Raw genomic sequence first — 22,149 nt, 5'->3', positions numbered from 1 at the left:
ATATGCCGACTGCAAAAGATGGTTCATAAGGAACAACTTTATTTTAAAAGATTTGAATATGCCGACTGCAAATAAGGCGACATACTACAAACTATGTTCAAAGGCTGAGCAATCACCCAATCCATTAAGCTGTATCCCTACAAGATGACAGCAATGCAACAAGAAGATTGCAGAGAAGACATGTTTTAGATTTACAAAATATCAACTAATTTAATCGGAATTATATATGTAATTAACTAAAATATAATAGCTCATATTATTGAATTTGTATTTTTTTATACATTATATTAATATCATCATATTTATGAAGTTCAAACTTTCAATGAGATTTTTTCTAAAGACAAAATTCTAATACTTTTTTTTAACACAAAATTTTAGTGTCATTTTTTCTTAAGACAAAAAAAAAAAATAATAAAAACGACAAAATTTTAATGAAATTATTTCTTAAGACTTTTTAATTTTTTGGAATTTTAATTTAATTTTTGTGAAAAAATTATTGAAAGTTTCTTTAAAGAAACACATCAATAACAATTTCTCTAAAAATAATGTTTCGATAAAAGTTTTGACTGTTTTGTTTCTTAATTTTTCTGTTTATCAATTCAAGCTCGGGGTCTTTCTGTTATTGCATTAAATGTACTTATAAGTCAATGGAATGCATTTAAATAAAAAACAAAAAAAAAAAACCTTGCGCTTGAATTTAAAAACAGCCAAATTGAATACAACATTCTACTATGAAAATAACAACATTTTATTTTTTATTCTAAAAAAAAAGAAGATTTTTCTTATGATGTGTTAATTTTTCTTTCGAGATGTTTCGAAAATTTTCCAAACAAATACACATACATTTGGAAAAGTGCCCAAGCTTCATTATCCACAAATCTTTGAACAAAATTATACCTGATCGAAGATGTACCGTACAGATATCTGCAGCGGTCTACCGCAACTCATGCCACAACGCATCATTTTTATATTTTGAGTGACTCGAACTGAATATAAATGTATTGAAACCAATGCCACTTGAATGAACAAACAAGCACATGATGTTTATGATGGTAGGTTTTTTTTTATTTGGCCTCATGTTGCTTGTGAGTGGTGTTAATTTTTCTTATTTTGCCTTTTAAATGTCGAGTACATGATTCTAAGTGGGCGTTAAAGTTATGGTGAAACATCCATAACAACACTAAATTATCATAAACTTATTATTTTTTTATATTCATAAACGGCGATTTTCTTCAAATTTTTACAGATTGTGCAGAATGAAACCATGGTTAAAGTCAAGGCGGATTTAAAAAGTGATCTCACGTGAACAACTGTTAACACCCGGTCAGGTTTGACGGTATTAGAATCCAGATTTTTGTTTGCATTCTCTTTGTTTTCAAAGGTGTTGAGAAGTATCAACAAAGCTTCCAAGTTAGCAATTTTGTCATCCCTGATCGTTTCTAAAGCAACACCGCAACATCATCACTATGATTTGATTGAAAGTTTCTGCTTTGTTGTGCCATTTCAGGAGTTTGTTGTCTCTCTATTGCCCTCATCCCTTTATCTATAACAAAGCCATCATACCTTGTTAGTCAATCAAAGAAAGAGAACAACAAACAACCAGAAGAAGAAAATTAAAATCAATCTTAGGAACACAAAGAAAATAAAAAACCATTCAAAAAGAGAAATAGTACAACATATTGAAGAAGAAATAGACGGTTGTAGCCTAGATTCTTTAAATATGGGCGAATTGGCAGTGGAATAGGATATGGAACTCGCACCTGGTATGGCAACAACGATAAGATCTGATACTCGTAAGAGCAAGACTGATTCTTTCTACAACCTTTATTTATGGTACTTTGTATGAGAAGTATACAGATTGGGAGGTATTAATTACGCCAGAAATGTTAAAGAGACTATGCCTAAGAGACGCATTATCAAATAATTACCTAGTTTTTTAAATTTTATTTTTGTATCTATTTTATATTAATGAATTTGGTCTAAACGTTAGCATTTTAAAATGGAATATTTAGATAGAGCTTTAAATATCTTCCTCCTGGTAATATTATTTACAATCACTACGGCAAAGCTGCAAACATGGTGTCATCTGGGGATCATGTATTCCAGTCTGTATTGATTCAGATTAATGTGAGGCTTCACATAACCAATGTTTACCGTGAATCTGACGTTCATATTACTGCTGACATGACGTCGGCAATTATTTGAATTCTCAAAATCCCTATTTGGAGATCTCAGTCGCTTCTCGCCATAAACTTTGGGTTTTCGAATTGCTCTTCTGGTGATCGCTTTTGGGCACACGAGGAACTCTCACGTCTATAGACGTTGTTGTTGTTGTAGCAGTGTGTTGTAAACGGAGGCGACAGCCCTTGCCGATAAAAGACTCCATCGGGCCAATCCGGTACTTACAACGGACTGCCATAGGATTGGTTCATAGACGTATCAATGGCTAGTGTGGATTTGGCTTATTTTCTCTCACGGAAAACTTTAGATATGCCCAAAGTTGGAGATCATTTTCCAATATTTATAACTGAAACTAGATTGAAACTAGAAAGAGCTTTGTTCCCATGTTTAATGGAAAGGGCTAATTGGTTGGTCTTTGAAAAAAAGGTTACTTATATCATGTCCGAGTTTTTGAGATCGACAAATGTAAACAGAATTTGCACAGCTTGAAAAATCATACGTAAAGCTGTAAACGCGACTATACCACAGATTACGAACCAGCTATGCAGAAGGGTCGAAACCGGTAAACCTAGGGGTCTCAATATTAGCCCAGAAAAGACCGAAATCTGCTTGTTCACGAGGAAAACAAATGTGGGCCAATTTAGCGCACCACGTTTCCTTAATAGAACGATTTCGATGTCTGAAAAGGTCAAATACTTAGAAGTGATCTTGGACAGGAAACTGTATTGGAAGTATCATATTCAGGAGCGTACAGAGAAGGCTCACAGATGTTGGGCACTATGTAAACGGTCAGTAGGCTCGAAATGGAACCTGAATCCTAGGTGTACTATCCTCTACAGGAGCGCGATTATACCAATACTTCGTTACGCCTCAATAGTTTAGTGGACTGCGATGGAGAAAAAATTCAACGTTAGGAGGTTCGGAGAACATGTTGTATTGGCATAGGCGGAGGGTTGAAGACCACACCCTCTAAGACACTGGAAACTATTCTAGACATCCGACCCATAGACATACAGATTAAGTATGAGGCAGTCATTGCGGTTATGAGACTTAAGGCGATGGGAATATGGATAGAGGATAGAAGCAGGTCATACCATCGCGGTATAATTGAGGCGACGATAGAAAACCTGGAAGGAATGGAAGAGGTTTCCGATCGGATAGCTGAGACGACACTTGAGGTCGAATGCGGGGCACTGCTGCCAGCGGATTGACGGAACCCTAGTATTGCCACCTGAAAGATCAAGTTACACGGATGAATCAAAGCTAAAGTATAGAGTGGGATCTGGGAGTCTATATTGAGAACCCAGGGACTGAGATATGTTTTAGACTGTCTGACCATAATACGGCCCTGCAAGCGGAGATCCGTGCGAGCACGGAATGCGTGAGGTGAGGTGAACATCTTTACGGACAGTAAACTGACCATAAGGGCAATAAAGTAAGAAGAAGATTAACGCTTTCTCTGAGAATGGCACGATCCACATCGTTTGGGTGCCGGGCTATAGCGGAGTAAGGGGGAATGAAAATGCAGACGATTTGGCAGTGAAGCCCAGAGGACTGCCATCAACAAACTTGGTAAACCCGAAGTCTTTCGAGACGACGCAGTCCGAGTTAAGAGCGTAGGCTACGAACTGTGGAACAGCGAAACGGCCGGCAGGACGACGAAAATCCTATGTAGAGATCCGGATTGTGAGAAGACGAGGCTATTACTGAAAGGAAGCAAACAGTAGGTCGTAACAGGATACATAGGACTACGTGCTTACTTATGAAAAATCGGCGCGGCAAGTGATAGCATGTGTAGGCTAAGTGGAGAAGTTGATGAGACGTTGGAGCATTACCTATGTCATTGACCGGCTTTCGCGGCTAACAGACAGCGCCACTTTGGTGGGAACAGAATACAAGTCAACCCAACGTGGTATGGAAAACAATAAGTGATTTTCCGTGATTTTCCTGGAATTCCTGACTTAAATTTTCTTCTTCGACGTTACTTTTTAGTATTTAGAGCGCACAACATGCCGATTACTGGCTTAGGTGTATGTCCATAGTGGCAAAGGGGGAAATTATCCGCACCCTCTTTTCAACCTAACCAACCTATGGAAACAATCTTCTATTTATTATAGTTACTTTCTAATGGTCATTTAGAACGACGAACCCACTCTTAAGGTGTTTAAGATAATAAATGTAAATATACTTTTAATATATGAGAAAAAACAACATTATCAAAATCTGGTCATATTAAGGGCTTTTATATATTTTAGTCGAATATAACACTCCAATATTTTTACTAGAATCCTTTTTTAAGTAGGTTGGTTGATATGCATACAAGATATACAAGACCCTTTCCCTTTTAAAACCCCTATTATGACGTTAAAGTGTTTTTATAAAATGCAGTGTTTCCTTTAATTTCCGGCATTAGCTGAGAATTAATTGCTCAATTATTTTTTTGCATTTACTTTAGCGGAAGTGAAAGTCCCCTTTTTAAAGGAAAACGTGTCACGTTGTTTTACGCTTTACTCTCTGGGAACATCTAATAATAAAGTATGTATAATAAAACACAAAAAAAAGGAAACATATTCTATGGTGACCTAGTCCATATAAACAAACAACAAATGCCGCAATATTTGTGTACATTAAAGGGCAGACGGTAAAAAACAAGCTTGAACTCAGTCTATCAGAGAAACATCGTCGAAAGGTTAAGTCAATTTGCACTTAATGGAAAAAGGTGAGCACAAAAAAAATTGGATGGCAAAAAGGACTTATAAATTGAGCTACGGGCAAAAGACAATTTATACCTTAGGTTGATTTTAAGTTAGTAATGTGGTTGGGGTTTAGTTATAGTGCCAGTCTGCAATCAGGTTCACTAAGATATTTAAGTCCATTGTGATACCACAGTACCAAAAACATGAAGACGAAGATGGAGCTCTTATTGGAGCTCCTTTTGCGTGCTTACGGGACTCGCAAACAGCAGATGTTCTTTAGTTTCCCATTTAAAGTTTTGCAAGCTCATCTGCTCTAGGCCTGACACCTAGTATAGAGGAATTTTGAACTGCTCAACCATCTCGTTAAAAGACCTGCGACAGTCAACGGCGGTTTTAGTTGTGCAGCGGTCTCCCAGATATTTGGTGCCAAATACGTCTTTCAGGTTCTTACTTCAAACCTAATTCCCATTCATTTGAGTCACATTTTGGATTCAGACCTCATTTCGAAGCTACGGCCCGTCTGCATAGTGGCCAAAATCTGTAAGACTTCTCGGTACGCTCGAGTATATGACACCTCTAATTCAGTTTCCTATCTAAGATCGCTCCTAAGTATTTGACATTGTCAGAAATCAAAATCGTTCAATTGAGGAAATGTGGTGCTTCAAATTGGCCCACCTTCATGTTTCTCGTAAACAGGCCGATTTCAGGCTTCTCTGGGTTAACATTGAGACCTCTCTAAGTCTAGTTCAGTCGTATGCCATCTCCAACACCCTTTCGGCACTCCTACATACCTGATTCGGATCCTTACCCCTTGAAAGTATTATAACATCGTGTTCGTCCCGGTTCAAATCCCTCCTCATTAAGCATCCGTAATAGGTAATTTATGGTTGTTGTTGTAGCAATGTGTTGTACAACTCCATCGGGTCAATCCGGTAAGTACAACCGGCTGCCATGGGTAATTTATGGTAGTCCATAGGAGTGGCGATAAAATGCCCCCCTGTGGGCATGGCCTTTGCCACTTTCACTCTTATATTCATGACATTGGACCCACAATTTATCCACCTGTTCCTTAGCATATGGTTTATCCAACCTCTAACGCCCCGGTCCACCCGATACTGGTCTAAGGATTGGATCAGCGTGGCGGTCCGCTTGAAGTCAATGCATAAACGGTCCCTTGAAGTCAATGCATACCGCCAATGTTTATGTCTTGGCATGGAAGGGTTCTTCTATTTTATGCACAACCTCGGGCAGGGCAGTCTCCACTGACCTTCATTTGACATAGGCATGTTGTTTGTATCTGAGCAGTCCTAATGCTTGGAAACTCCGCAAGACTTCCTTTACCATTAATTTCGTAATGATAAGCCTTTGATCAATCTCATTATACCAAGATTCCAGGACTCCAAGTGTCGGTAATAGTTTCAACGTTGGGTCCCTATTCGTACATTTAAATTTCATATTTTACGCTTGAGGTTAAATGTACTCCTTAGAATGTCGACAAATTAGGTAGCTTATTTTACTACAGGGGCATTTTATACAATTTGTAAAAATTTCAAGATAATTGGTTCATCTGCCCTTGAGTTTGGAGTTTGGAAAATTTTTACGAAAATCTTGTCTTATTCATAGAAAATTTCGCAGAAATAAAATATTCCCTTACTTTTTTACCTCCTAATTTAGTTTCCATTTTTATACCCTCCACCATAGGATGGGGGGTATACTAATTTCGTCATTCTGTTTGTAACTGCTCGAAATATTCGTCTGAGACCCCATAAAGTATATATATTCTTGATCGTCGCGACATTTTATGTCGATCTAACCATGTCCGTCCGTCTGTCTGTCGAAAGCATGCTAAGGAGTAAAGCTAGCCGCTTGAAATTTTGCACAAATACATCTTATTAGTGTAGGTCGGTTGGTATTGTAAATGGGCCATATCGGTCCATGTTTTGATATAGCTGCCATATAAACCGATCTTGGGTCTTGACTTCTTGAGCCTCTAGAGGGCACAATTCTTATCCGATTTGAATGAATTTTTGCACGTAGTATTTTGTTATGATATCCAACAACTGTGCCAAGTAGGGTTCAAATCGCTTCATAACTTGATATAGCTGCCATATAAACCGATCTGGGATCTTGACTACTTGCGCCTCTAGAGGTCGCAATTATTATCCGATTTGCCTGAAATTTTGTACGAGGGATCCTCTCATGACCATCAACATACGTGTTTATAATGGTCTGAATCTGTCTATAGCCCGATACAGCTCCCATATAAATCGATCTCCCTATTTTACTTCTTGAGCCCCCAAAGGGCGCAATTCTTATTCGAATTGGCTGCCATTTTACACAGGTCTCCAACATATAATTTAATTGTGGTCCAAACCGGACCATATATTGATATAGCTCTAATAGCAGAGCAAATCTTTTCTTATATCCTTTTTTGCCTTAGAAGAGATGCCGGGAAAAGAACTCGACAAATGCGATCCATGGTGAAGGGTATATAAGATTCGGCCCGGCCGAGCTTGACACGCTTTTACTTGTTATTATTATTTATTGCTGTTTTCATATAAAAAATCATCCTATTCCCACAAAACTCCTCCAAAAAATTTTATGAATAATAGGGTTTGAAGAGATGTACTTCAAGAAGCTCTACGTGCAACAGCAAAGTGGGCTACCGAAAGTGGTCTGGGTATAAATCCGTGCAAGACAGAAGTAGTTATTTTCAGCAGGAGATACAAGTTGCCTACAGTGGAACCTGTCTCCTTGGGTGGAGAGAATGTGTGTTTTGCAGGACAGGAAATTGAACTTCATATCCAACATTTTGGAAAGGACAAGAAAGGCCACTCTTGCCCTATACACCTGCAAGAGAGCCATTGTCAAAAGTTGGGGATTTAGGACGCGTGTTATGCATTGGATATATACTGCAGTTGTCAGACCTATAATGCTATATGGTCTGGTGGACGGTGTTTCGAAAATCCGCCTACTGCTCAATACTTAACCGGATCCAAAGGATGGTTGTTTGGGCATCACAGCCGCACTGAGGACGACATCATCTAATGCACTGAATTTAATGCTACGTCTTATGCCTCTGGACATTATGGCTACACAAATTGCCGCGACCACTGCCGTGAGGTTAAGGGAGCTTTCTCATTGGTCATTGGCGGCTAGGGACAATACAATATCCGATGTTCCAGGCAGTGAAGATTACACCCTACCTTTTGATAAAAATTACTGGACCACTTTTCCTGATAGAACCGATTGGAACTACGATATCCCAGGTTACAGAAGCCACATAGTCTTCTATACGGATGGTTCCAAACTAAACGACCAAGTGGGCTTTGGGGTGTACTGTAAAGATCTATCATTTCAAAAAGGTTACCCGACCACTGCAGTGTGTATCAAGCTGTGATTTTTTCAATTAAGGAAGTGGTAGAATGGCTAAGATATAATGTCATTACGCCGATTGGCATAAATATCTTCTCAGACAGCCATTAAATCCCTAAAGAAAATATTTCTGAACACAAAAACCGCCCTCTACTGTCGCAGATCTCTCAACGAGATGGCTGAACAGTTCAAAATTCACCTGTTCTGGGTGTCGGGCCACAGAGATATCCCAGGGAATTATAAAGCAGTCAAGCTTGCGAGACTAGGACTAGGAATCTGTGGGTATGCCTCTAGCGACATATAAGCTAAGTTTTCAGGACCAGGCCCGAAGGACAACGAATGATAGATGGTCACAAAGAGGGGGCAGTGAGCATTCCAATTTGGCCTAATCTAGACTTGAAGAGGTCTATCTTTTTTCATTCACTGACTAGAACAGACGTCTCAGTCATTGTGTCCGTCATGGCAGGTCACTGTCTAATCGGAAAACATGCCGACAGACTGAAGGTTGCCAGCGACGACTTTTGCAGAAGCTGTGAGGACATCGACGAAGAAGAGACTACAGAACACATTCTGTGTGTGTGTCCCGCACTAGGAGTTAGAAGGAGTTCGATTTTAGGTTCTCATTTTTTTGAGAACTTGTCTGATTTAGGGGATGTGAACATTCGCATTGGGCTTTTTAAAGCGATCTGGATGGTTCAACGGTAGAAATGAGAAGGCATCTTACTTCTTCTGTTCCTTTGGTATCACAATGCACGAAAACGTCTAAGTGAGTCTGATGGCAGACTGCCACTTAAACCTAACCTAACCTGGGGTTTCATTTAAAATGTTTTGTAGTCAACTAAACCCTCCAAACAGTGTAGGGTAAGAAAAGAAAGGTAGGTCGGAACCATTTTCACATTTGATAAAACAGAACATTTGGCTATATGAATGAATAATCATTTCTTCCCCACTGCACCTGCTCCTAGAAAATCCTTCTTTGAAAACCTGTTTGATTTAGCGGATGTGAACATTCGCAAGTTATTGGGCTTTTTAAAGCGATCTGGATGGTTCAACGGTAGGAATTAGAAGGCATCATCCTTCTTCTGTTCCTGTGGTATCACAATGGACGAAAACGTCTATGTGAGTCTGATGGCAGACTGCCACTTAAATCTAACCTAGGTTTGATTTAAAATGTTTTGTAGTCAACTAAACCCACCAAACAGCGTAGGGTAAGAAAAGAAAGGTAGGTCGGAACCGTTTTCACATTTGATAAAACAGACCATTTGGCTATATGAATGAATACTCATTTCTTCCCCACTGCACCTGCTTCTAGAAAATCCTTATCCATTAAAAAAAAACTACCGTCGTAGCAGCCACCACCACTTTTGCCACTACCACCAATTCGTCAAGTACTTATGTTGTTGCCAGGACAACGAATCATGTTCGAAATAAACAAACTACCCATCATACGTATTAAATACTAAACATCACATGTATTATTAAGCGACTTTCCTTGGGTTCAAAAGGAAAAGCATTATAGAAACAGTATTATTACTTTAACATACGTACAAATTTGAAAGCAAAAAAAAGGTGCAAGGATACAGTACGCGCGACAGCCTACTAGTCAACACGACATTGTCTTCGCATCCTAACAATCTATATTTTTTTATATAAGCAAAATTTAGTTATTGTGGATACGTTGAAAAGATTTTTCCCATTATAAACCATGTTCCCTCAATCGGAATTGGATAATTATAAATTACAAGTGGAATTGCTACAGGAAAAATTACAAAGAAGGTATAAAGCACAAACAGTCCTGGACAAGTGGTAGATTTTCATAAACAGGATAAAAACATTTTTTTTTTAATTTATTTTTGTTTTGAAAATACAATAGTGAAATATCGAGACAACAACTGGAGCATAAATTGGATAAAATTCTACAAAAGCGAGAAGAACAGTAAGTAGGATGGTTACGCAATATTCTTTATTCTTTTAAATCCAACTAAAATCCAATATTTTTGTGGGAATTTATGTAGTTCAAATTTTATCCCACTCTTAAAATACTGCTGTTGTGTTTGTCAATGTATTTAAATAATTATTCTATAACACTTAGCAAGATTATAGACACATGCCCACAAATAATCGCTGAAGGTTGTGTCAGTTTGTAATGGAGGATATGGGAACCAAACTTCCATAAGTCTAAAACATCTAGCATGAAATAAATTTGTGTGGTTGTTATTTGCAAATTTTCTCATGAACATTCCATTAAGGAACAGCGGCCATATATCTCTCATATTATCTCATATGAATGAGTGCTGTCCGATTAAGGCTCAATGACAAGGGACCTCCTTTTTATTGCTGAGTCGGAACGGCTTGCAGCAGATCGACACTACTTAGTATAGATGTGTCGCAAGTGTCATGAGTATAACCACTGCTGAAAATGTTTTCTGATATTCTCGCCGTGATTTGAACCCAGGCGTTTAGGGCTAACGGTGGACACTAACCTTGAGCTACGGTGGTTATAGTTTGAAGATAAATATTAATCTTTTAGAAATAATTATAAAATTTGTTTAATAGTACTGTACGTTTAACCATGTTGACATTATTAGACTTTGTAAATATGAAAAATACCCTTCCTTCGAATGTTAGGGTCATGAGTTACATGGGAAAATCGGAATACATACATGGTGTTTATATTAATTTTTGGCTTTTTAAGCATAATACAGCACAAGTTTAGTAAAATGAAGTTTGGGAAAATTGTAAAAAATAGTTCCATAAATAATCCAGCCATTTCAAAGAAGTTGACTCACGGTCGCCACCACCACAGGCTAGTATTAGGCTTAGCAGCAAAAACAGTCATCTATAGTTTTTGTGGTTGTTTTAGCCACACGTTGCAAGTATACTGATATTTCTTCTCTTTCCCTAGTCCACTTTTCTCTCTGAGATCATCCTGATCCGGCAATGGTTCCTAGATCCATCCCGGTGATTAGGAAGTTCGGTTGGTTCTCTCGATGGCAGCCCACGAGAAACTGCTTAGGTAGGAGTTGACGGTGGATCTTAGTCTCCTCGTTGTTGTTGTTGTAGCTACCTTTTCATATGAAGGTGGCGATCCACTCCAAGCTTTAGTAGGTGAGCAAGCTCGTTCCGGTTCAAAGGACCGATCGCCGCGGAACAGGTTGGCTATTGGTTCTTTTAAGACGCCAATAACTCGCCTTGCCGTATCGAGCATCATAGGCACTTAGTATTTGTGCAAGAGCCGGTGCCGCCCGAACTCTCACTGAGACTCTTCGCTCGATATCGCTGATTGTCCGCAACTGCTGTTGCAGCTACTTCGTATGGAGCATTCCACTATCCGCAACCTGTGGACGCGCCCGGTAGCTCGCAGCTAAGCTTCTCATGACAGCAATAAACACCACAAAGATCGAATATCAATGTTCCACAGCTATCCCGTCGTAGCCACATTTTCATGTGAAGGTGGCGATCCTCGTCAAGCTCCTTACATTCCACTATCCGCAACTTGTGGATGTGTCCGGTAGCTCGCAGCTTAGCTTCTCCTGACAGCAATGAACACCTCTCAAATTGGAGCTCAATGTTTCAATGTGAATAATGTCGCTGATGATTTGGTGGGAGAGAGTTTTAGGTTACGGCCCTGAAAAATTATGCCAAGTCCCGGAGGTAAATATTTATTTGTTCACTTTTTCCCTCGCCTGCAAAGAGTAGTCATCTGCATACGATATTATCTCCACGCCAGATGAGGGTGGGGGGAGTTTGGAAAGGAAGAGGTTTAACAGGATTGGGGAGAGGACAACCCTGGGAGGATTTTCTGTTTAACTATACGGCGTTTCGAGTTAGTATTCCTGAACTTTACATATGACTGTCGACCGCACATATAGTTCACAGTCTAACTCTTTGTCGAGTTCGTGAGATCAGACTAAATGATGTTATTGAACAGAATGGTGTGGTCGTCCGTGTCAAATACTTTTAACAAGTCGAGAGCCACGAGGAAAGTACGTTCACGAGGCCGTTTCGCATTCAGACCGCTGAAATGTGTGGTCATAGCTGTTGTAGAGCTATGCATTTTACAGAATCCTTATTAGTGATCCGCTGGGATCAGAGAAGAACTCAGGCCTGGTAGAAGCAGTGTCTAATGTGTCTTAAAGACCGGGGACAAGAGGGAGATTGCCCTGTTTGACTCTGCATAGTCTGCAGGTTTGCCCTGTTTAAGAAGATGGATAGATTTAGGACATCTGTTAGGTATTTCATTTCCACTTCACCCAAATTCTTGAGCATCAAAATCGATATGACTTCGGCAACATCTTCTGTACTGAATAGTTGTATTTCAATTTCGAACGGGAGTTTCCGTGTCTTTAGGGTTCTCCTTCTCCCCTTCCTATGGATTAGGATAAGAAATCATATCTTATTCACTCGGAATGTTGTGCCTCAAAATAGATTAAATTGGTCGCTGGGGCACTACGATACTCCTCAAATCGAAAAAGTACTAAACAAGTTCTACATATATCACTGACTTGTACACCCCTGGTCCAGCTAACCGACACGTAGTGGTTAGCATCAGAATGATGCCCGGCCGGCCTTTCACTGAAACTCTCCACTCGATACAGCCGATTGTCCTCTACTGACGTTGCATCTACTTCGTTTACGGAGTATTCCATGGTGCGCGACCTTTGGATGCACCCGGTGGCTCCCAGCTGAACTTTTCCAGATGGCAATTAACACCACACAAATCGGAGCTCAGAGTTCCAACCCGTATGGAGTCATATCGTGCAGGTAATCTTCATGATCTAGAGCATAGCTGGGCAGCATACACATCCGCACATAAATTCTTATGCCTACGACTATAGAAAACAAACCGACGCACTCGTGCAGTGTAAACAACTTCCTGTTGCTTCGTTCGGCTGATTCTATTTCAAAGCTATTTCATTAAGTTGATGTTTTGTGATACTCACCCAAACACAGTTTGATCTTTTCAATAGAGGTAGGGTAAAAGAGAACCAGTGTAGCGGGTTCATGTCATACGTTAGCAGAAACGACAACCGGCCACTTAGTGAATGTCGTTCTTGAAGACCATCTTCTTTCATAGCTTGAGAAAAAGTTATCTTCACATGACAAAACAGAATATTTTTGGCTTGTGTTCGATATGGGACATACATTCCCCCTAATTTCTTTGATTTAGAAGGGCTCTAAATACTGGGACCATACGACAAACGTAACAGGTTCGCACGACTAAAGAATCCTTGGATCTAGGGATTATAAGACAAACGCCCCGGTTCACCGGTTCAAAGAATCCTATTTAAATTACACTTAAATTACTCTATGAGTACCCCAATATATTAGCAATCTTCCTATGTTAAGATATATGACAGAACCTAGAAAACGATTAACAAATGAAGACATAATGCACTGTTACAACAACAAAACATTTGTTTAAAATTGATCACGTTTGCTCTAATAGATACAAATACATGCCAACATAGCGATTAAATGCTAAGTATATTTTTGTCACACAATGAGCGCTAATAAATTGCTCTACCAGCATAGACTTATATACTACGTATGTGTTTCGAGTCACATCTTAATTCATTCTCGAAAGCTTTCTCAGTTAGTTTACATTGTTCGGAAGATGAATACTCCGCCTTTAAAAATGTTTGTTACTTTATTCATATGGTTATCAATTTATGAATGCTGTTCTATATATGATACACATGCCATCATACTTGCACGAGGTGGATCAAAAGGAATCAGAAATAAAAATCTACTACCCTTCAATGGTACAACTCTATTGGGACACATAATTCAAATTGTTAAAGAAACGAAAAAGTTTAGCGCCATATGGATATCAACAGATAGTGAAAATATAGAAGGAGAGGCAATCAAGCATGGTGCTTTGGTATACAAAAGAATGCCGTATTTTGCTCAAGACAGTTCAACGTCTGTCGAAGCAATAAAAGAATTTCTATATAAGAACAAATTTGTGAAAAAATTTGCCTTATTTCAATGTACGTCGGTATTCCTGAAACCAAGCTATATTAAGGAGGCGGTGAAGAAATTTCGTATTCATCCATGTGTCTTTGCTGTTAAGAGATCTCATAAGCTGCGATGGAAAGAATTGAACCATCAAATGCTAACACCTTTGAATTTCAATCCCAAGCGCAGACCCAGACGACAGGATTGGAAAGGAGAACTTGAGGAAACGGGAATGTTTTATTTCTCTAATAGAAATTTAATTTATCAAAATTTATTGCAAAATGATTGGTGTGCTGTTGTAGAAATTGAGACCAGAGACTCCATTGAAATTGATTCTTTAATTGATTACCAAATAGCACAATGTATTATGAAAAACTAACATCTAAAGGTTTGTTTTAGCAGGAAATTTTCACAAAATATTCTATAGAAAAAATAAAAACTTTTTGCTTGCATTTTACTAAAAGACTTTTTTTTATACCCCACCCCACCACTGTGGTACTGGGCATTATGATTTGTGCATTTGTTTGGAACGCCTACAAGGAGAGTTGATAGACATATATTAAGTATGTCGATCAAATCACTTTCTGATTCGATTTAGCCATGGCCGTCTGTCCGTCTGTGAGTTCATGTATTCTGTCTATAGGTCGTATTAATGGTCCAATCGTCATGAAATTTTGCACATGCCACCTTTTTGTCCCTCTTTTAATTTTGGCAAAAATCGGTCCAGATTTAGGCATAGCTCCCATATATAAGTATTGCCCAATTTGCAATTAAATGACCGTAGTTATAACTATCTGCACTAAATTTAGCCTGTATAATGATGTTGTTGTTGGCATGTTTCAAGGGAAAAAGAAGTTTCCACATTTTCATGTGGAGGTGGCGATCCTCGTCAAGCTCCTGTGGGTGAGCAAGCTCGTAATGGTCCAAATAAACGATTTCTGCGGGAACATGGTGGCCATTGGGAATTTAAAGGTGCCAATAACTCGGTTTGTCATATCGAGCATCATTGGCACTCAGCATTTGTGCAAGATCCGGTGCCGCCCGCCCTCTCACTGTGACTCTCCGCTCGATACCGCTGATTGTCCGCGACTGCCATTGCTGCTACTCCGTATGCAGCATTCCACTATCCGCAACCTCTGGACGCGCCGGGTAGCTCCCAGCTAAGCTTCTCGTGAAGCTTCCAATTCCACTCTATTCAGCCATATTTGTGTTGCTACAGCCGCTGATTTGCCAAGGAAAGGGCACATATGTGAGTTATTCAGTCATTTGATCTACTCTACAAAAGGAAGTCTCTTATGATTGAGCTTAAACTTGCATATGGCAGCACACATTGATATGAGAGAACTTTACCCTGTCTCTTTTTGGAATGTTCCAAGGTATGTTCCACGGCATAACTATGAGCACCACACGGGCTAAAACTTTGAGCTTCGATCTGTGTGGTGTTTGTTGTTATCATGAAAAGCTAAGCTGAGAGCTAACGGGCACGTCCACCGGTTGCGAAAAGTGGAATGCTCCGCGGCACCACCACACAGGCTGGAAATTTAGCTCCGATCTATGTGGTGTTCATTGCTATCACGAAAAGCTCAGCTGCGATCTACCGGGCGCGTCCACAAATTGCGGATAGTGGAATGTAGCTGCAATTGCAGTCGCGGTTAATCAGCGGTATCGAGCGGAGAGTCTCATTGAGAGGCCGGGCGGCACTGACTCTTGCATAAATACTGGGTGTCTATGATGCTCGATATGACAAGGCAAGTTATTAACGCCTTTAAATAACCAATGGCCAACATCAGAGTCTGTTTCCAGGTTAGGTGCGGCTGGAGGCGAGCGTCGGATTTTTGAGCAAGCGGCTCGCGACACCGATGGACACATGGGCGATCCCTCAAAACACATGCGGTTGGAGCGCTGGGCCAGTAACACGCCCTGTAAATCTACAAGAATCACTCTGAGAAACAAAAGAATAGTAAAAACGGACCCCCTAACGTTGACAACCCACGCAAACGGAAAAAAACAATGTTTTGTGGATCTGCACCTGAAATGTCCGCACTCTTTACAGAGGTGCAGTATACGCGCTGGCGGATGTATTGGAGAAGTACAAGGCAAATATTAGCGCCTTACAGGAAGTGCGATGGACCGGGAATGGCATCACAACATCAGCAAATGGTGACGAACTATACTATAGTTGTCAAAACACGAGGCATGAATTTGTCTGTGGATTTGTGGTTAGTCGGAGACTGAAACACCTTGTGTCATGTGACTAGCTCCACATGCAAATATGTGACTACTACAGCAACAACACGTGAATAATTGCAACCTTAACCATCAAATTCAACGGAAAATTTTAGTGATAATTTGTATAATGAACTCCAAATAAGGTTTACATTGGCCAAATTTTTGCTATAGGCCCTTTTGTAACCTTTTTGATCCATTATATCATACATTGAACTCTCTTAGTTTGCTTTAAATCAGGGACCCGGTGCGGGTACGTTTTTTTCCGCTACGCTCAGGCAAAAATGTTTCCGCTCCTGCTATTTTACATTTAAAATAACTATTTATTTTTTAATTTTCATCTTAAGTGATATATTAATTTTGGGGCAAGTAATATTGGGTTGCCCAAAAAGTAATTGCAGATTTTTTAAAAGAAAGTAAATGCATTTTTAATAAAACTTAGAATGAACTTTAATCAAATATACTTTTTTTACACTTTTTTTCTAAAGCAAGCTAAAAGTAACAGCTGATAACTGACAGAAGAAAGAATGCAATTACAGAGTCACAAGCTGTGAAAAAATTTGTCAACGCCGACTATATGAAAAATCCGCAATTTCTTTTTGGGCAACCCAATATATTAATTTTGTCATTGCTTTTACGATATCAAATAATACTCAACTCCGATTATATGTATTCTTGATCGCCGTCTATATCGACTTATATTCCCCTTATAAACCGATCTCCCGAATTGATTTCGCTTGAGCCTTCTACTTCCTAAACCTCTCAAGCGCTCAGTTTCTATTTGATTTGGAAGAAATTTTGCTTAATCTTCCTTATAACCTCCTAAATTTATGCCTACTATGGTCTAAATCCTCCTCTATTGCAAATGCAAATGAAAATTTTGCCCATGAGCATTCCACTAAGGAACAGGGGCAAACTTCTCACATATCAATGAGTGCAGTCCGATTCAAGTTTAAGCTCAATGATAAGGGGCCTCCTTTTTATAGCCGAGTCCGAACGGCGTGCCGCAGTGCTACACCTCTTTGGCGAGAAGTTTTACATGGCAAAGTACCCCACAAATGTTGCCGGCATTAGGAGGAGAAAACCACCGCTGAAAATTGTTTCTGATGGTCTCGGCAGGATTCGAACCCAGGCGTTCAGCGTCATAGGCGGACATGCTAACCTCTGCGCTACGTTGGCCCCCTGCTCTATTGCTCCCATCCAACTCTACTTCATATGCCAAAAGCAATTCCTTAATATCACAGATCGGTCCATATGGCAGCTCTATCCAAAAATGTTTTGATATGACCCACACGTGGTTTGGATATCGAGTGGACTAGTGCAACTCCATGATCCAAATTTATATCAAAATATGGTCCGATGTGGATCATGTTCAATTCGGACGAGATGCTCCGCTCCGAATCCATTCTTTCAATCTATATACAATAAAATAATACAGTAGCTCGCACATACAGACATATATAAAAATCTATATTCCTTTCGCCTAGTGATAAAATGGTACGATCTAGATCGAAACAAAGATATCAACAGTTTCTGGAGGAACAACATAGGCGTAATGAGCGAAACAAGCAATTGGTTCAAATGTTGGAACGTGTTGAACAACAGACGGCTGCAATGAACGCCCGCAGCGAAAGACTCAAAATGATGAAGGTAAGCATTATGTAGCTTTCCAAAAAGTAAATCTTACACAAATTTTATGTTGTTAATATTTATTTTACAGCTTCAATATGAAATGTATTTTGCTAAATTAGTTCATTCTCAAACCAGAAGATGTTTGCAGAGTTCTAGTGTTCCCATACTTGCGCCAAGGATGGCCACAACACCATTGCCAGGAGCGACAGCACAAACGAGAATGATGTCTACCCCCGCTGTCGATGCATACACTTATAGTAAAATCTATGAAGAACCAGTTTTCATAGAGAATAATTATCAGCGATATGGCAATGACCCACTAATTATGGAGAGAGATTTTCTAAATCGATCGCAAAGGGATGTCATGCCAGAGTCAAAGTTAATGGAAATGCCATTATCGGAATATACCTTAAGCTCTGCTCGCAGCGATGGCTTGGATATGAGAAAGGACCCAAATAGACCATATAATATGCAACCGTATGAACCAAGCTTATCGGCCAGGGATGGTGACGAGCATCAAAATTTGAATGCTCCAGAACAAAAATTATATACGAACATATCAGAAACAAAAAGATACGAACCTGCAGGCATTGGAAGATCAGATACAGGCAAAAAATGTTCTGAATTTGATCTGCCAACATCTTTGTCTTCTACAAGTGATCCACTTACTTTTGAAAGTATACCAAATGCCAATATAGGGCAAGGGACTATTTCTACAGACACCAGTGCCTCTTCCAGAGGTAATGATATCGAACCAAGAAATTCAGGTTCCCAAGATATAACGCAGCTCAAGCAACAACCTGATTTAAATGAAAATAACTCCATACTATCTAGCACTAAACCAGATTTGAATATGCAACAGTCTTCCCAAAATGTAACCATGGAAATTACAAATCAAGATTCTATCAAATCTCCTAAAAATCAACATGGGGACAAGCAACCCTTTAACCAACAAGATATTATTAAAGAACAAAGCGAATTGCATCCATTACCTGAAACTTCCGCTGAGAAATCTCAGGCGCCTTCCGTATCAATTGAAAATATCGAAAGCGCTATCTACGGTGAACTGGTAAATTCACCTGAAGCGAAACAAAATTTGCAGCAACCGGAAAAGGCAACAGCGTCACCGGCGCTTTTAGATAATCTGGTCACACAATCGCCCACAAAAACAGAGACCAACGAACAAGGAAAAGAAAACCCGCCCGAAACCGTTGCAGACAAAGATGTTATAAATTATGATACCACAACAGTACCAACCAAAGAGGATACTAAAACCACTGATTTGGATAATCAAAATTATCCACAATCATCATATGATTATAATCAAAGCAACACGTCTACAGAAAATGTCGCAAATAATAGTACAGATTATTCTGGATATGAAAGTAACCCTAACGCTACCGAAGAAGCCATGCAGGGCCAGGAACAACAACAATATGACTATTCAAACTATGATCCTTCGCAGTATTCATATCCTGGCTATATATACGACGAAGCCACGGGTGAATACAAGCCCGATCCAAATGCTACATCAGACCAATATGGCACAGATCAGCAGTACACTGAAGGCTACCAGTACCAACAGCAGGAGGGCTATGATTATAACCAAACATACGATCAACAAGATCCACAACTAAATACCACAGATCCTGCGGCCTATGAAAATTTTAATGCTACACAGAGCGAACAAGATGAAATAACTTCAGAAGCCACAACTCCAAAATCTGAAATCGTATCAGAACAGAAACCAGCTGAAACATCCAATGTAGAGTCCACAGATGGTAATAAAACTAAGCCAACATCTATACTGGCAACGGCTGATAAAAAAGAAGCACAAAAGAATAAAAAGCGGGTTAATTTTGTCGAGAGCAGTGAAACTGATGAAAGTTCTGTGGATAAAGGCCAGACGGCATCAGCAAAGCCCAATGTAGGAAATGAAAGCGATTTTGATTTTTCATCCAGCAGTGATACCGGCACCCCAAAACAGTCTTAATTAAAATAAATGTTATAATTTTAAGAATAAGATAAATAAATGTTAACTAAAGCTTTAGACAATGTATTGCACGAAGCAAATTAGCTACGCCGAATCTACGTCAATAGGAAATAGGAAAGTTCCTTTGCATAGCTAAACTTTGTTCGTAGCGCTTCTTAATGCTAAATCTTATGATCCAATTTTTAAAAATGCCAAACCTCGAATATGGTTGCGACGACTTAATCTTCTTAATTGTGTCTTCTTATTGTAATCCAAAAACATAGGCCCGACATTTGGAGGGTCATGTATATGGGGAAGGACCATACCCCAAAAACCCCCTACACGTTCTGTTTATTGGGTAACGACTACATGGAATTCAAATAATAGGTTTTTTTACACAAATTTCTGGGGTAGAGTACGAATCTGACATCTTACTTTTTGGACAAGCTACATTCAATTTGGCGACCAAGTGTATGTGGATCGCTCAACCGCCAAAAGCCCCATGTTGACCAATCATATCAATGAAAGTTATTCGGGAATATAGTACGATTAATAAATCCTATATCGTGGCCATAAGTCGGAGGGGCGCCCATCCATAGAGTACGAATCTAAATTTCAATCAATGCTGGAAATCGTCACAAAACCCAACCACACAAAACCTAAAATTAAAGTACTTGAAAGTAGACAATTGCTGTAGTCAATGTAAGCTTTTATCCTGTTTTCATAGAATTTTGATAGTCTTTGTCTCATTGATTACCAGCGTTTCACCATTGAATTTGTAGGATGCCCATTCGAGGTAAGGTGTCTATATTACATTATATTCTACATTATTAAATACGTGCAGCCCTGTTATCTGTTTAATAGTTTGTCAACTACTAACAGAAATTCAAAAAATTTAACGCCGAGGGCAAGTGCTATGAAATCGCCACAAAACCCACCCACACAAAACCTAAAATTAAGGTACTTGAGAGTGGAAAATTCCTGTAGTCGCCGTATGAAATCGCCACAAAACCTAAAATTAAGTTACTTGAGAGTAGAAAATTCCTGTAGTCACCACACAGACTGGAACACTGAGGTCCGATCTGTGTGGTCTACATGGTTTAGCTACGTCCACAAGTTGCAGATAGTGGAATGCTCCACACGGAGTAGTTGCAACGGCTGTCGCGGACAATCAGCGGTATTGAGCGGAGAGTCTCCGTTAGAAGTCGGGCGGATCCGGCTCTTGCACAAATACAGAGTGCCTATGATGCTCGATATGACAAGGCGAGTTATTGGCGCCTTTAAATAACCAACGGCCAACCTGTTCCCGCGGCGATCGGTCCCTTGGACCGGAACGAGCTTGCTCACTTACAGGAGCTTGACGAGAATCATCACCTCCACATAAAAATGTGGCTACAACAGCAACGGCGCAAACCGAAAACCAACAATAAGGAAAGACAGACCGATAAAGACAACATGGATTACAAATGAAAGGTTTTTGGGACAGAACTAGTACTACAGTAGGCTGTTAGTTTCTTACGACCGCTAATGATTCCTTTCAGAAATCTTCGAGGTCTCTCATTATGAACAGACAGAAACCTCTTATTGTGGACAGACAGAGATATCTTATAATGAACAGACAGACTTATATTTGATCATGAATTATTTCCACCAAATAATGAATGGAAAAAACGAATTTACTCTACGGAAAGAGAATTTGTATAAAATAATGAAAATCCCGCATACTGACATTACATACGTTAAATGTTCAAAAATACCTATTGCAAACAGAAAGCAAGTACTTACATTTTTTGCTCTGCTTTTCTACTTCACCCTTTAATTTCTGATACTTTTCGGTCCGGTAAACCAAAACCCAAGTAAGACCTATGAATAAAACATAAATTAAAAAATCCGCAATTAAATAAATAAATAACAGAACAAACCTTCACCCAACAGGGCTGTACAAATTGATATGAAAACAATTAAAATCGTATCGCCCCACATTTTTCAATTATTAATAAATTCGTTCAACCACGTCCTATCAGAAACCACAAGTATGACAGCTGGCTAATGACACCACATTTGACATATATGAAGGCAGCACAAAGTTTGAACCAAAATAAAGTG

General features: G+C 39.4%; 3 protein-coding genes across 3 annotated transcripts in view; 2 read left to right on the top strand and 1 right to left on the bottom strand.

Annotated features, from left to right (window-relative positions):
* Positions 1-22,096, bottom strand: part of LOC106080899 (calcium load-activated calcium channel) — a 29,363-nt gene extending 7,267 nt beyond the window's left edge. The window contains exons 1-2 of the mRNA XM_013242502.2: positions 21,966-22,096; positions 21,829-21,906 (exon numbers count right to left, since the gene is read on the bottom strand). Of these exons, the coding sequence (XP_013097956.1) occupies positions 21,829-21,906; positions 21,966-22,026 (139 nt within the window). The 5' untranslated portion in view covers positions 22,027-22,096. The remainder of the gene's footprint in view (positions 1-21,828; positions 21,907-21,965) is intronic.
* LOC106080895 (putative uncharacterized protein DDB_G0282133) lies at positions 9,841-20,095 on the top strand. The gene is made up of 4 exons (XM_013242498.2): positions 9,841-10,028; positions 10,126-10,188; positions 17,927-18,089; positions 18,160-20,095. The coding sequence occupies exons 1-4, from the start codon at positions 9,958-9,960 to the stop codon at positions 20,062-20,064; spliced, it is 2,202 nt and encodes a 733-aa protein (XP_013097952.2). The 5' UTR covers positions 9,841-9,957; the 3' UTR covers positions 20,065-20,095.
* Positions 13,854-14,615, top strand: LOC106080898 (N-acylneuraminate cytidylyltransferase A). Its single transcript, XM_013242501.2, has one exon. The coding sequence runs from the start codon at positions 13,870-13,872 to the stop codon at positions 14,590-14,592; it is 723 nt and encodes a 240-aa protein (XP_013097955.2). The 5' UTR covers positions 13,854-13,869; the 3' UTR covers positions 14,593-14,615.
* Positions 22,097-22,149: the final 53 nt, after the last annotated feature.

Source organism: Stomoxys calcitrans, chromosome 3 (genome assembly GCF_963082655.1).
Source record: "Stomoxys calcitrans chromosome 3, idStoCalc2.1, whole genome shotgun sequence".
Classification (NCBI taxonomy): Eukaryota; Metazoa; Arthropoda; class Insecta; order Diptera; family Muscidae; genus Stomoxys; species Stomoxys calcitrans.
The sequence above is the reverse complement of the archived record's forward strand: the minus strand, read 5'-3'. Positions and strand labels throughout refer to the sequence as shown.

Bases quoted from the DNA above. Each gene is read 5' to 3' on its own strand.
- LOC106080895 (XM_013242498.2), top strand. From the start codon at position 9,958: ATGTTCCCTCAATCGGAATTGGATAATTATAAATTACAAGTGGAATTG. The intron at 10,029-10,125 runs GTATAAAGCACA...AAAATACAATAG, and splicing joins CAGGAAAAATTACAAAGAAG to TGAAATATCGAGACAACAAC. The intron at 18,090-18,159 runs GTAAGCATTATG...TTTATTTTACAG, and splicing joins AAAGACTCAAAATGATGAAG to CTTCAATATGAAATGTATTT.
- LOC106080898 (XM_013242501.2), top strand. From the start codon at position 13,870: ATGAATACTCCGCCTTTAAAAATGTTTGTTACTTTATTCATATGGTTA.